The sequence below is a fragment of the Dama dama genome, chromosome 13 (genome assembly GCF_033118175.1).
Source record: "Dama dama isolate Ldn47 chromosome 13, ASM3311817v1, whole genome shotgun sequence".
Taxonomy (NCBI): domain Eukaryota; kingdom Metazoa; phylum Chordata; class Mammalia; order Artiodactyla; family Cervidae; genus Dama; species Dama dama.
The window spans coordinates 15,734,337-15,750,817 of NC_083693.1; the positions used below are offsets into that span (position 1 = coordinate 15,734,337).

The 16,481-nt window shown below is 43.8% G+C and overlaps 1 protein-coding gene across 1 annotated transcript in view; it reads left to right on the forward strand.

Moving 5' to 3' along the window:
* ADAMTS17 (ADAM metallopeptidase with thrombospondin type 1 motif 17) overlaps nucleotides 1-16,481 on the forward strand; it is a 392,337-nt gene that overhangs the window by 281,098 nt on the left and 94,758 nt on the right. The window contains exon 15 of the mRNA XM_061159720.1: nucleotides 1,871-1,991. Coding sequence (XP_061015703.1) covers nucleotides 1,871-1,991 — 121 coding nt within the window. The remainder of the gene's footprint in view (nucleotides 1-1,870; nucleotides 1,992-16,481) is intronic.

Genomic DNA, 16,481 nt, shown 5'->3' on the forward strand with positions numbered 1-16,481 from the left:
CATGGCACACAGATGTGACCACAGGGCGTTTGCAGAGGCTGCCGGTTGAGGAGAACTTTGGATCTTGGCTGCCTTGTGTTCTTACTGCCTGTAATTAAGTGTCTTCCCAGGAATTAGCCAGCAGTCCAGATCGTGAACCTAGGCAGCTCCTGCTACACAGTCCAGCTCACCTCCCTCCATTTCACACGGGGTGGTCTGCCCTGGCAAGGTGTGACAGTCAATGCTACTTACCAGTCTGGGTCTCCATTCATCACTAATTCACCCCTTCATTCACTCTCTCTGTTCACGCCTCGCCTGGTCTCTGGCTGCCAAAGCCCGTGACCTTCTCGCCCTGTAGCTGTTTTTATACTAACTTTGGACACATTGGAGTTTCTTTTTAAAAAATATTGCCCCTATTCAGTTTTCTTTGATCTGGGGACCAAGTTTGCTTTGCCCTTAGCATATCCTCAAGTCTTCACTGAAATACATTCAGTGACGATATCATTTTCGGACACATAATAGTAAGTTCTCACTAATTCTTTCCCAAAGAAACAAAAGCATCCAAGGGTGAGACTCCACAACTGTTCAGTATGAAGATTCATTTGCGCTTCATGTAGCATGCCACGGTGCCAGGGTTCTCTGAGTATGGTCCCAGCAAGCAGCCACAGCAGCACCCGGGAACTTCATAGAAATAGAGATACTCAGGTCCATTCAGCCCTGCTGGATCAGAAACTCCGGGAGTGGGTCCTGCATCTGTGTTTTTGTGGCCCTCATGGTGAGGCAGATATACCTTGATGTTGCAGAATCACTGCCCTTATGAAACAGAGGGTTCTGGTTCAATTGGTGAGCTGCGTGGCCAAGACTTCGCCTCCAGGAGGTTTGCGGTGCGGCTGGCTCCATTCCCTGTGCCCCTCCCACCCACCGTGGGAGCGGGGACATGGAGGGAGGAAGGGGTACAGTCCCTGGGCCTGGCTTGTCTGGATGTAGAACCCTTCCTGGCCTGATGCAGGGTGCAGGGCAGTGGAGACCCAGTTCTTGTTCTGGAATTCTTTACTCCAGGGGAGAAGGATGGCGAGGCGTTTTAGCAATTTAACTAGCAAATAATTAACCACACCAGTGTTTACTGTAACATAAACTCAGGTATGTTATTTTTCAGCCCATAAAAGCCTCATGAATTTTTTTTTTAAGGAGAAACAGGAATTCACAACCTTTTTTTGTAAAAAGTGAATTCCCACTTTTTATGAACTGACTATGCTTCCCTGGGGCCAGCCAGTGTCAGGGTGACCCTCCTCTGCCCTCCAAGACAGGCCTCCTTGGAAAAATTTGAGCAGCAGGGTATCTTCTTGGGCTAAATTCCCCTGACTGAGGACTAGGGGGCTCACACCCAGCCAGCCCGAGTGAGCTCTGGGCTTCCCGACCCCAGCAGAAAAGTCACTGTGGTCTCTGCCGTGCCTTCTGAGACTGTTGGCTATTCCAACCGAGATGGAATCACAGACTCACGCAGCTCCAAGGGGAACATGGGTCATGTGAAACTGTGGCCATGCTGGGAGGTGTGGGAGCTGGCTTCCCTTCTCCCCATGGCCCCACCTCGGGTGGCTCTGGAAGGACCTGGTCCGGGCCCCAGTGTGAGTTCCAGGCACCTGGGCCTTCACAGATCCCTCCTCCATAACAGATACTGGTGCATGTATTTGATGACTATGTGGTGTAAGGGCAAATGTAATAGAAGCTGGATTGTATTCTTTCTCTCTCCTGGTTTTAAAATATTTGCTTGGGCCTCTGGAGGTGTTGTGAGCCCTCCTGCGCCAGCCTGCTGGGCCTCACGGACAGTCAGCCCTGCAGGGTGTGCCTCTGAGTGCTACACTCAGAATAACCCAGCACTCTGCTTGTTTAGAAAATCGGCTGTGATGGCATCATCGGGTCTGCGGCCAAAGAAGACCGGTGTGGGGTCTGCAGCGGGGACGGCAAGACCTGCCGCGTGGTCAAGGGCGACTTCAGCCACACTCGGGGCACAGGTGAGCTCAGGCCTCGGGAAAGGTGACCCCGGCCATGGACGGGTGTGCATGGGCCCCAAGGTGTTGCTGCAGCAACCGGACAGCCTACAAGTGCTGTGTATTTTATTGCCCCAAAGCCAATCTTATTGGATACTGTCTTGCCCAAAGTCAATGATCACTTGCCCTCCCTGCATCTTACACGTAAGGACTAGTTGGGGGGCTTCCCAGGGGGCCCAGCAGTAAAGAGTCTGCCTGCCATTTGCAGGAGGCACAAGAGACACAGGTTTGATCCCTGGGTTGGGAAGATTCCCCTGGAGAAGGAAATGGCAATGCACTCCAGTATTCTTGCCTGGAGAATCCCCATGGACAGAAGAGCTTAGGAGCTTGGCAGGCTATAGTCCACGGATTTGCAAAAAATTGGACACAATTGAGTGACTGAGCATGCACCGACAGTAGTATTTAGGGCACCCTGCACTTTAGTCTTAGGATTTCTGAAAGGCAGAGAAAAACCTTATAGCCAGAACGACATGTTTAGGTTCTTTGACGTGGGTAGTTTGGCCCCCGAGGTTCGTTCTAATGCAGCGGCCCGCTGTCCCACCAGCCTCACCCCTCTCCCGTCCCCCCTCGCAGCGTGTGCCAGCTCATCTGTCTGTCCCACATATAAAGGCAACAACAAAGACACTTGGCCACATTGTTTTTACCAATGTAAAATGATGAGGTTCTTCTCTGTCTGAATTTTCCATCAGTAAAAGGATAGCATTTACACATATCCCTAAACATGCCTGAAGCCCCATGTTCTGGGGCGTCCGCGATGCGACTGCTGGCTGGGACTGCAGAGTCCCTGTGACTCCTGCGACCCAAATGTAGCCCAGCCCCCGCCCCGGGCCTGGAGAGGTTGCAGGGTTCAGCTGATGGGCAGCACAGTCTTTCCGCTGGAACCGTCCTCACAGCCTGTGGGCTGCCTTGCCCAGAGGTGGGAGAGTTTCTGATCGTCCGTCTGGTGGCTGCCAACTTACAATGCCCAGGAAAGTAGCTGCTTGACACCCTCTCAACAAGAGGACCACGAGGTGGGCAAGTCACCCGGAGGGTGAGTGAGTGTCCCTTGCCCCGACACCGCCGAGGATGACAGCACCAGGATAACTCACTGAGTGGAGCTGCTGCTGCTGCTGCTGCTAAGTCGCTTCAGTCGTGTCCGACTCTGTGCGACCCCATAGACAGCAGCCCACCAGGCTCCCCCGTCCCTGAGATTCTCCAGGCAAGAACACTGGAGTGGGCTGCCATTTCCTTCTCCAGTGCATGAAAGTGAAAAGTGAAAGTGAAGTTGCTCAGTCGTGTCCAACTCTTCGCGACCCCATGGACTGCAGCCCACCAGGCTCCTTTGTCCATGGGATTTTCCAGACAAGAGTACTGGAGTGGGGTGCCATTGCCTTCTCCGGAGTGGAGCTGAGAAACTTCTAATTCCCAGAGCTGCTTTGGATGGAGGCATTTTGGGGACAGGATCACAGTTGTTCCCCCTGTCCCACAGAGTGAGCAGAGAGGAGAATCCATGCACAGCCCCCTTTCTCTATGGGGACAGGAGCCCTGGTCTGGAGCAAAGGCTGCCTCTAGACACCTCACGGAAAGGGCTCCTGCTGCATAGACACTGCAGAATCCTGACAGCCAAACCAGAGCCGCACACAAGTGAGAATTACACCTCCTCTCAGTGAGGGCTGGTTTCCGGACTTTGAATATGGGTGCCCAGGCTGTGGGACAGGCAGCTTGAGGGAACCTCTGCTTCCTGCCCAGCTCTGATGAAAGCCAAAGAAGCTGCCGCTGGAACGAATCGGTGTGGGGGCGGCACCCCCCAAAGCTGCACCATTCAGCGCAGTTGCCACAGCCCACCAACGTCCGTTCAGATTTTAAATATAATTAATTTAAATTGAACCAACATAAAACTTCAGTCCTCAGTCCCGTGAGCCACATTTCAGTGCCCCGTTGCCACGTGTGACAGGGGGCTCCCGTGATGAATGTCACAGAGAGAGAAGTGCCCCTTCCTTGCAAGAAGTTCTCTCGGACAGCAGTGCTCCGCACCTTTGGGGACATCCACTCTCAGTTTTGTCTGATGCCACTTTCCCTGTTTGGACTCCAGCTCCAGTTTGCCACGAGACTGACCTTGCCTCCTGCTGCACCTGAGCAGCAAGGCAGCTTAAGAACAGACCTCAGTAGCTGGCAAGTGTTTATCACTGACTTTTTAAAGTCAACGTTAGAGCCCTTTATGTTTATAAACTGAATGTTGTGCTGAGTTCCAGTAAGCTGAAGTTGTTCCATTCTGTTGAAGGCAGTCAAGCGCACAGCCGTGCCCACTTCTGCCCCGAGGCAGTTCTTAGCACCCTAAGGAAGGTTCCACCATACTCCTTTGTAAACGTCCACTGTGCGCCATAGAGCCACCAACCTCAAGAGCCCTTAGATCAGGACAAAAAGCACTGTCTTTTCCCCCAGGCTCTAATGCACTTGTTGGCCTTTGGTCTTGGCACGAGCACATCCATTCCTCCTATGACAGCAGCGTCCTTCTCTGCTTCCGCTGTTCTCCACCCCAGCCTGTGCCTGGCCCCCTGTACACGCAGAACGCGGGGGGACTGGAAGCCTCTGGAGGAGAGTGGTCCCCACCCTGACATGTGACTTAGTGCTCCTTCACTAAATTCTTAGCAAACCTTCAGAGAAAGATAAGCTCAGTTAGCTTCACCCACCTCTAAAAGTTCTGTCCTGATGCTTGCCAAATGTTACACCTTCGTTTTGAAGTCTAAAGCTGTCTTTAACAAATCCTAGAGATTGGGTCTGTGAGCATTAGCTCATGTCAGTGTGGGTTCTGTTTATCGAAGATGTGTGTAGAATGCTCGTTTACACATGGATGAGTCGCTATCTAATTCAAATTTCATCAGACACAAAGCTGTAATCCAGGTCTGACGTTCTGGAATGCGCATGTGAGAGAGACTGCACATGGTCACCTGTGAGCCCACACACCCTATGAACATTCGCCCAGCACTGCTGCATTTTAAGCTTGAGTTGCAGAAACAAAAGTTAACTGTCACTGACCAACTCAGGTCACAGTCAAGGGAGGGGACCCTCAGGCAAACAGCTTGAGCCCACATGTGAGGTGGAGGGGGCTCCACTCAGCTCTAGGGTTACCGTGGGGCCCTAAGTCCTAGTGGGACTCCTCACCCAGCCCTGCAGACAGATGAGGGTGGCCCCCACACCCTAAAGGATAAGTAGGAATTAAATGACAGTGGGGGTCTGGGAAGGACATTTCAGGTTGCAGGAAAAACCCAGCTTAGAAATGGCATAAAGCCCCCAGGTCGTGTAACATCTAGGTGACTCCAAGGGCGGCTGGATGAATTCAGAATCCTGTCAGTTTAGATACAAAGGTAACTTTCATCTCTGCCCAACTCTAAAGACAGGAGAGAGGAGGAATGCCTTATCACCCTGAGGGTGAATATCAAAGAAAATACTATACCCAAAAGATAAAGCAGAATCAAATGCAGGATTTTTGCCCAATTATATGAAGTCCTGACCCTTGCCTGAACTCTTCTGGGTCCTTAACCCACATACTTGAGCTGAGGACCCCTAACAGACCTACACAGGAGAGTGTCCACGCCCCCCGGATGCCCCCCTCGGGTGTCCTGGAGAGGTCCCAGTGCAGTACCCTGAGCTGAGTATTTTATTGCTCTCTGGCCTCTTGCCTTCCAACTTTGAACAGATGAGGTCTTGGGCCACTTGGCTGTAGGGGAATCCACTTGAATTGGCTTTCATATTACTTTTCTGATGGATGGGCTTCAGAATGCACAAGCCTTGGATTGAGTTGAAACAGCTGAGCTTTTCTTGATTTAGAAACTTGGAAGTTCTTGATAGGATGCTTTCATTTCATTCATTAAATTGTCATTTTCAAATTATTCCATGCTGCTCCTTGACACTTGAAAGGTGACTGATGTCCATGGACACCCAGTCCAGGACATCTCTGAACTCAAGTCCCCACCAAGAGCTGGCCATGATGCCCCATGGGCTCTGAATCCCTTTGCACTGTGTTCTTGAAGAGAGCCTTCTCAAACTATCAGTTCTTAAAAAGGAGAGTGATGTGATCTATCCCTATTGAGTGTGGATAGATCTACATGTCACACGTTTTTTCAGTATTACCTTTAGAACCTGGGCCTCATGCAGAGTTCTGAGCTCCAGTGTCTAGGTGTGGGGTGTGGAGGTTCCACGGGGAAATTTACCACTGTGTGATGGTGACACAGGCCACTTCTCTGCACTGACTACGAACTATAATTATCAGTTCCTGCAATATGCATGTAAACCAATTACCATGTATTTCTTTTTCTCAGTCAGGAGTAGTCTTTGTACCAAAGTGTCCACATGTGTGATGGCAAAGGCCATTCCCAGGTGTTTCTCATGTAAGATTCCAGCTATTCCGAGCAGAACTAATGGTGATATGCCTGGTGTGGGGCTCTTACCTCACTTATGTGCCTGAATGTTTGCTGAGTAGAGTCAGTGGGAGTGAGTCATGTATGAAGCTGTGGATAAACACATATCATTTATGTGTAATTGATGTATAAGACTGATGACCTAAAAGAAAAGCTATAGAATAAAACCAACCCTAAGTCTGTAAAAGATAAAGATTAATCAGATTAGGGGCCGTACAGAAACACATGTCACTATGCTGGGGACAGGTCTTCACTCTCCTCAGCCTCACCTGGCACTTTGGCAGAAAATGCTAAGGTTTGCCAGAGAATAGAAGGTTCTGTATTACATGGTTGGGCTTCCCAAAAGGCAGGGGACACTTGATAAGACCCTCCTGGTCTTCGTGCTGGAAATAAAGGCCATGGCCTTGTTCAGCCCGCCTGCACTGACCTCACATTCTGAGAACTGAGCCAGAATATTAGCCAGACTCCTGGGCTTCCCAAATCATTTTCAACTGGAACCAGAGAAACCATTAGGAATAAATATAAAGACAGTAATATAAACAACTTTTGTAAACAGCAAAAACTAGAAACTTACACAAATGCCTCCCCATGCATTTTTAAAGACTATTACCCCTCCCAAAAGAAAAAAAACTTTTATTATTATTATTTTTTGTACATGTTTGATACAGTCTTTTGAAACTGTCCCAGTCCACGTAGCCAGGGTATTACCTATGTTCCATCATGGCACCTAATCGACTCATTGGTTTTCTTCCAAAGAGAGTTAATGCTGCTGAAACCTGTGACAAGGGAAAAATAGGATCTAAATCATCTACATGTGAAGTTCAGACAAAAGGTATTTTGCAGGGAAATATGTTTATAGCCTGGTGATATTAATTATCCAGAAAATTTGAGACAGGTTTAAGATCAACATCATTTTAAGGTAAACATCATTTTGAAGTTCCTCCTGACTACTTGTCCTTATGGCAAAAATTACATGTTCTCCTAGAATAATGGCAACAGTATTAACTTTTATCCATGGCTTCCTCATGACACCAAATTGTGTCCCTCTAACTGGATTTCTCCTGCTTAATGGCAGAGACTAGAATGGAAAATTATTTTAAAGATAGTCTTGCTGTCTTCCCTAGAGTGTGACTCTATCTTGTGAATTCCTGGAGTAAACCACCCCCCCTTTCACACCATCAACAGAGTGATATGTGGCATCTGCATAGGGGGGACATCTGGTATGAGGGATGACAAGGTGATTTGGGGCTTGGTGATGGGACTCTTTCCCTTGCTGATCACTCTTCATGCCAACCTTGGGATGGGCTTTGGGCTCTGGCGGGGACAGTGCATGAGAGATGGTTTCCTTGATTTGTGGACAGAGGCCCTGCTTTTCACTTCAGGGATTTTCTCTTTCATTGTTTCATTACTCCATGTCATGAGCAGAGAAGCTCATCTTAGAAAGAAAGGTTAGCAGAGCCCAAGCACAGCAATGCCCTGCCCCATTATTCAGGGATTACCTTTATTCAGACACAACTGCGTTGTGTGTCTGCCCCGAGCTCTTTACTCCCCATCAGCCCCTGCCCGCTAGGGTGCTTGACAAAGGAGAGGAAACAGGTGCCTTTTCAGTGTTGCTACATGTGCCAAATCTAAGCTTAAAAATAGGCATGGTGAGCACACACTTAGTGCAGATGCCCCTTGCTGTGGAATGTAAAAATTTACCTGATATGGACCTCAGCAAATATGTCCTGTTGCCTTTGGTTCTGCTAGTGATGCTAACACCAAGATTTGTTAGGCACAAAATAGGAAAAGTCCATGTAACAGCAGCAATTTTCGGAGATCCTGTTACCAGGTCAGTTTAATGATTTAAATGGAAATTTCACCAAAAAAGGTTTTAATAACCACCAATCCTGAACAATTTTTTGTTCATTTTTGACACTTCACTATCTTCTATGCCTGGAATCCAATGAGTCTTCAAACTCCTCAAGAAGGAATACTTTTCTCTAAGAGAGATTTGTGATATAAAATCCATTTCTGTGATCCTCAAAGATTTTTTTTTTTTTGCATTACTGAAGCAAAAACTATTTTTAATAAAAAAAAAAAAAAAACCTTGCCTCATACTATGAGGCTCAGTGGTAAAGAATGCAGGAGACATGGGTTCAATCCCTGGATTGGGACGATCTCCTGGGGAAAGAAATGGCAACCCACTCCAGTATTCTTGCCTGGGAAATCCCATGGACAGAGGTGCCTGGTTGTCTACAGTCTATGGGGTCACAAAGAGTCAGACTCGACTCAGCAACTATACAACAACACCACACTGAAAGGACTGGAAAGTGGAGGGGCTGTGCCTGCAAGTTGTGCTGCTGCCCGTAAGTGAGAGGTGGTTGGAGGGGATCACCTGGAGGACCATACCCCCACCTGGTTCAAGAAGTCATCCTTCCTGGGAATCAGGGAGGATCAGGGCACAAGAAGTAGACAACTCATACTGGACTATGTTAACATCTGTGAAGTCTTCCTAAGCATCAAACATTTATTTGTAGGCATCCAAGACTGGATCTTTAGTAACAATGCCAAAATATTTGCTATCAAGACTCAAGGACTCCACTAAACTTTCCCTCTAGGATGGCTGGTTGAACACAGGTTTATCTCCTTGGCTTCTCATGATCACCTTAAAGGGAATGAGCAGGAACTTATTAAAAGGTCTAGGGAGAGCAAGCTCGTATCAAGTGGATGTTCATATGTTGTTTGAATCAGAATAAATAGACTTGGTTTAGATCTAGTAAATAAGCAAACAAGCAAAACACACACTGCCACAGTTACCTTGGAGGAAAAAGGGATCACGGCAGAGCAGGTCCTGATACAGTTACACACACGACTGTCACTCACATTTTAAGGGTCAAAATAAGTTACATGGTCACGTAATTCTAAGAGGTCAAGGAAATGCATTCCTACCATTATTCCAGAGAGAGACCTGACAATATTTGGTGGCCAGCCCCGTGACACAGCACCTATAGCGAACTTTTCTGCCTTCTGGTATTTTGGTTGCCAACACGTCACATCATTTCCTAGCCCCTAACTGAAAGCCAGTCCTGATAAACAGCAAACACCATCCATGTACAGTAGACCCCCTTATCCCCAGGGGGTACCTTTCAACACCCCCAGTGGATGACTGAAGCATAAATGATATGGGGCCCTATATACATTGGGCTGGCCAAAAAGTTCCTTCAGGTTTCTACATAACGTCTTATGGAAAAACCCAAATGAATTTTTTGGTCATTGCAATACTATGCTTTTTTTCCCTACAAATACACAACCTGAGGTAAAGTCTAATATATAAATTAGGCATAGTAAGAGATTAATAATAACTAATAATAAAATAGAACAATTACAACACTATCCTGGAATACAAACTATGTAAATGTGGTCTTTCTCTCTCAAAATATCTTACTGTACAAATTTAATGCCTTTTCCGTCTTAAGCACTTAGCATGCACTGTGGCCGTAAACTTTTGCAGTTTGAGATGTGACAGCAAATTTCATTTTACCTTGTGCACAGTTTTATAAATGAAAGATTCATTCTTACCGTAGATCTTAGCAACCTAACCATATGATTTTTTTTTTCCCTTTTTTGGTTAAGTCTAGAACTTCCACCTTTTCACTTAAGAACTTTACAGCTTCTCTTTGGCATGTGCAAATTGCCAGCATCACTACTCTGGTGCCTTGGGGCCATTATAAAGTAAAATAAAGATCATTTGACTGTTGTGAAACCACAATAGTCAATCTGATAAGAGATGGCTACTAAGTGACTAGTAGTCAGGTTACAGTTAACAAAGGGATGATTCACATTCTGGGCAGGATGGAGTGGACTGCGTGAGATTTCATCACGTTAGTCAAATGGCATGCAATTTTAAACTTATTGTTATTTCTGGAATTTTCCATTTAATATTTTTAGACTACAATTAACTGCAGGTAGCTAAAACTACAGAAAGTTAACTGCAGATAAGGAGGTTGCTGTATGTAGAGGCGACTCATCTGTGGCATCCTTCTCAGAAGAGTCTGCAACAAATGGGAGAGACCAAGATAACGGAAATGTGAAAAACAAGATAACTCAAATAATAGAAGTTCCAGATCTCTAATAACTATTCTTAGAAATATTTGAGAAGTGATTTTACTCATAAAACCAGTACAGAGTGCCAGGAGAAGAAGCAATCAGAAAATAAAAAGGAGATCTCAATTATTAAAACTATGACTATCAAATTAAAACCTTGGAATAAGAAGCACCATACATAAAGAAATGACAAATGACAGAAAAAAAATGTATGCAAGTCTAGCAAGAGTTTCAGTCCAAAATATATTAAATACACATTAATAGATGTAAAATATATTTTCAAGGATCTTGCTTATCAAATAAAAACAAGCCAGTAGGAGAATGGACAACACTTTTCAATAAGGTAGTTAACTGAAGAGTAAATACAAATGACCAATAAGTATATGCTAAGATGCAGAGCCACAATGATAATGAGGGAAATGCAAATTATATCTATTATATCATACTTTTTCACATCTGAGACTAGCAAATATCAAGAGGATTGATAATATCAAGTATCTAAACATGTGAACCAACATGTATTCTCCTATAGAATTGGCTAACTTCTGTATTAGTTAAGCCATTATGGAGAGCAATTTAATGTACATTTAACATTTAAACTGCATGTATATTTTTTCAGTAGACAGATTTATTATTGACCTCTGTGTTGAATATGGAGAACGCAATGGCAACCCACTCCAGTGCTCTTGCCTGGGAAATCTCATGGATGGAGGAGCCTGGTGGGCTGCCGTCTATGGGGTCGCACAGAGTCGGAAACGACTGACGTGACTTAGCAGCAGCAGCAGTGTTGAATAGAATGCAGGTGAGTCAAGACATTCTAGGTTTGGTTATTTTTAGTTTTAGGCTAAAACTGTCAATATCTGATCATTTTTGATCTGTAGAAAAAGTCAATATTTACACTTCCCATGACAGAAATGATGTCATCGTCACTCTAATGCACAATTAGAAAACAAGCTTCTTTTTCTAAAGTTGACTTCTTGGAAACAGTCCTAGGACTTAACACAAAGCAGTAACTTTTACTTAAGAAATACTCAATTTGCATGTATGTTGAACAGATACGCAATTTGCATGTATGTTGAATGGTTGAACAGTTCAGCAGTTCAGTGAAGACCTACAAGACCTTCTAGAAATAACACCCAAAAAAGATGTCCTTTTCATTATAGGGGACTGGAATGCAATAGTAGGAAGTCAAGAAATACCTGGAGTAACAGTCAAATTTGGACTTGGAGTACAGAATGAAGCAGAGCAAAGGCTAATAGAGTTTTGCAAGAGAACGCGCTGGTCATAGCAAACACCCTCTTCCAAAAACACAAGAGAAGACTCTACACATGGACATCACCAGATGGTCAATACCAAAATCAGATTGATTATATTCTTTGCAGCCAAAGATGGAGAAGCTCTATACAGTCAGCAAAAACAAGACTTGGAGCTGACTATAGCTCAGATCATGAACTCCTAATTGCCAAATTCAGACTTAAATTGAAGAAAGTAGGGAAAACCACTAGACCATTCTGGTGTGACCTAAGTGGAAGTGACAAATAGATTTAAGGGATTAGATCTGATAGACAGAGAGCCTGAAGAACTATGGACGGAGGTTTGTGACATTGTGCAGGAGGCCATGATGAAGGACATCCCCAAGAGAAAGAAATGCAAAAGGGCAAAATGGTTGTCTGAGGAGGACTTACAGATAGCTGAGAAAAGAAGAGAAGTGAAAGGCAAAGGAGAAAAGGAAAGGTATACCCATTTGAATGCAGAGTTCCAAAGAACAGCAAGGAGAGAGAAGAAAACCTTCCTCAGTGATCAATGCGAAGAAATAGAGGAAAACAATAGAATGGGAAAGACTAGAGATCCCTTCAAGAAAATTAGAGATACCAAGGGAACATTTCATGCAAAGATGGGCACAATAAAGGACAGAAGCAGTATGGACCTAACAAAAGCAGAAGATATTAAGAAAAGGTGGCAAGAATACACAGAAGAACTATACAAAAGAGATCTTCATGACCCAGATAATCACAATGGTGTGATCACTCACCTAGAGCCAGACATCCTGGAATGTGAAGTCAAGTGGCCCTTGGGAAGCATCACTACAAACAAAGCTAGTGGAGGTGATGAAATTCCAGTTGAGCTATTTCATATCCTAAAAGATGATTCTGTGAAAGTGCTGCACTCTATATGCCAGCAAATTTGGAAAATGCAGCAGTGGCCATAGGACTGGAAAAGGTCAGTTTTCATTCCAATCCCAAAGAAAGGCGATGCCAAAGAATGCTCAAACTGCTGCACAATTGCACTCATCTCACATGCTAGCAAAGTCATGCTGAAAATTCTCCAAGCCAGGCTTCAGCAATACGTGAACCATGAACTTCCAGATATTCAAGCTGGATTTAGAAAAGGCAGAGGAACCAGAGATCAAATTGCCAATATCCGTTGGATCATAGAAAAAGCAAGAGAGTTCCAGAAAAAACATCTACTTCTGCTTTATTGACTATGCCAAAGTTTTGACTGTGTGGATCACAACAAACTGGAAAATTCTTAAAGAGATGGGAAAAGCAGACCACCTGACCTGCCTCTTGAGAAACCTGCAGGTCAGGAAGGAACAGTTAGAACTGGACATGAAACAACACACTGTTCCAAAGAGGAAAAGGAGTACATCAGGGCTGTATATTGTCACCCTGCTTATTTAACTTATATGCAGAGTACACCATGAGAAACGCTGGGCTGGAAGAAGCACAAGCTGGAATCAAGATTGCCGGGAGAAATATCAATAATCTCAGATATGCAGATGACGCCACCCTTATGGCAGAAAACGAAGAAGAACTAAAGAGCCTCTTGATGAAAGTGAAAGAGGAAAGTGAAAAAGCTGGCTTAAAACTCAACATTCAGAAAACTAAGATCATGACATCCAGTCCCATCACTTCATGGGAAATAGATGGGAAAAAAGTAGAAACAGTGTCAGACTTTATTTTTTGGGGCTCCAAAATCACTGAAGATGGTGACTGCAGCCATGAAATCAAAAGACACTTGCTCCTTGGAAGAAAAGTTATGACCAGCCTAGACAGCTTATTAAAAAGCTGAGACATTACTTTGCCAACAAAGGTCCCTCTAGTCAAAGCTATCGTTTTTCCAATAGTCATGTATGGATGTGAGAGTTGGACCATAAAGAAAGCTGAGCACCAAAGAATTGATGCTTTTGAACTGTGGTGTTGGAGAAGACACTTGAGAGTCCCTTGGACTTCAAGGAGATCCAACCAGTCCATCCTAAAGGAGATCAGTCCTGAATATTCATTGGAAGGACTGATTCTGAAGCTGAAACTCCAATACTTTGGCCACCTGATGTAAAGAACTGACTCATTTGAACAGACCCTGATGCTGGGAAAGATTGAAGGCAGGAGGAGAAGGGGACGACAGAGGATGAGATAGTTGGATGGCATCAGCGACTCAGTAGACATGAATTTGAGTAAACTCCAGGAGTTGGTGATGGACAGGGAGGCCTGGCATGCTACAGCCCATGGGGTCGCAAAGAGTCGGACATGACTGAGCAACTGAGCTGAACTGAACTGCAGGTATGTTTGACCCAGCAATGCTCATAGCTGGTGTGTGTAACATTATATATATGCATAGAAAGACATGCGAAGCTGTTCATTGCAGTTTATGCTTTCTTAGTGCTTTTGCAGAGGCTTAATTCACATACCATAAAATTCATCCATTTAAGGTGTACAATTCAAAGGCTTTAGTAAATGCTCGGTGTTCTTCAGCCATGACCAAAATCATCCCAGAAAGAAACCCCACACCCGTTAGCAGTCAGTCCCCATCTCCCTCCTCCTACCCCAGCCCTAGGCAGCTACTTTCTGTGTGTCTATTTGTCTCTTCTGGACATTTCATATAAATGGCATCATACAAAATGTGATCTTTGTGACTGGCCTTAGTAATTTAGTATAGCATTTTCAAGTTTCTTCCATATTGTATCATCTATCAGTGTTTCATATTTTTTTTTGCTAAATCATACCCATTTTAAAAATGGATTTCATATTTTTAAAATGAGAATGTAAAAATACATTCATTACTTGGTGGACATTTGAGTTTTTTCTGCTTTTTTGGTTATAATGAATAATGCTGATATAAACATTTGTGTATAAGTTTTTGTATGGACATATTTTTCATTCTTCTTGGGTATATAGTACATAGGAGTAGAATTGGTAGGTAGTATGGTAATTCTATTTTTCCTGTTTTGAGGAACTATCAAACTCTTCTCCAATATTCCTGTACCATTTTACATTCCTACTAGCAGTAACTGAGGGGTTCAAATTCTCCACATTCTCTCCAGCACTTGTTATTGTTTATCATTTTTATTATAGGTATCCTAGTAGATATGAAGTGGTATCACATTGTTGTTTTGGTTTGTATTTCTTTAATTACTAATGATGCTGAGACTCTTTTCATGTGCCTTTTGGCCATTCTTGCATCTTCTTTGGAGAAATGTCTATTAAAATCCTTTGCCCATTTTTAAATTGGATTATTTGCCACTTTATTATTGAGTCGAAAGATTTCTTTATATACTCTGGACATAGTTCTTTTATCAAAATGATTTGCAAATATTTTCTCCCAGTGTGTGAGTTTGCCTTTTCACTATCTTGATTGTATCCTTTGAAGCACAAAGTTTAAAATTTTAATATGATCCATTTTCTTTTTTTCCTTCTGTTGCTTGTGCATTTGTTGCCAAAACTCAGCCTCTGTTCACTGGTGCTGAATAGAAACGCAGACCCAGAGTTTTGGATGAAGTAGAAAAGAGTGGATTTTATTGTTTTGCCAGGCAAAGGGGGCCACAGTGGGCTACTGCCCTCCAGACTGTATGACCCACCCTGGAGTGTGTAGTGAGAAGTTTTTCAGTGTTCAAGGAACAGGGCATGATCAGCTTGTGGACAATTCTTGGATTGGTTGGCTTCAGGGTGAAATTTCAAGCATCATCAATTTTCTGGTTTCAACCAGTCTAGAGTCTGTGTTCTTATGGTAAGCAGTTTTCATCTGGAGGGGGTCTATTTCCCAGACAACTTAGGAATCTGTGTCAAGCCTTTATCTGTGTCATTCAGGGAAGTGGGAGTTCGGTGATTCTGCCATGTGGCAGAATTATAGTCTAAATTGTTACCAGTTCCCTAGCCCAACAGCCATTCTTCGTTTTTGCATCTTCACATTTCCCAGTCGTTAACTCTTGAGTCAGCGTTGTACTTCAAAAGGCAAGAATGCAGAGACTTGTACAGTTCCACTTTTCCTATCTAAAAAGCTAGTGCCTAATCCAAGGGTACAAAGATTTCTTTCAATGTTTTCTTCTAGGAATTTTTTAGTTTTAGCTCTAAGATTTAGGTCTATGACCAATTTTAATTAGGTTTTTATGTACAGTTTGAGGTAAAAGTCCCTCTTTATTCCTTTGTATGTAGATATACAGTCATCCCAACACTATTGAAAATAATATTCTTTCTCCATTGAATATTCTTGGCATCTTTGTTTTAAGAAATCAATAAGGGACTTATTTCTAGAGTCTCAGTTGTATTTCACTGAAATATCTGTCCTTATGCTAGTACCACGTTGTCCTGATTACAGGAGCTGACTAGAACTTTGAAAGTAAGAATTGTCAGTCCTCCAACTTTATTCTTTTTAAATATTGGTTTGGCTATTCTGGATCCCTTGCATTTGCATATGAATTTGAGAATCACCTTGTCAGTTTTGGCCAAAAAAAAAAAAAAAGCTGGAATTTTGGTAAGGATTTCGTTTAATCTGTACATCAATTTTTAGGTATCCCCACCTTAACAATGTTAAGTCTTCTGATCCATGAACATGTAGTGTCATTCCATTTATTTATATTTTCTTTAATATCTTTCAACAAGGTTTCTGTAGTCTTTGGTGTAGATATCTTGTACATATTTTATTAAATTTACTCCTAAGTGTTTTATTCTTTTTGATATTAAGTCAAATGGTTTTC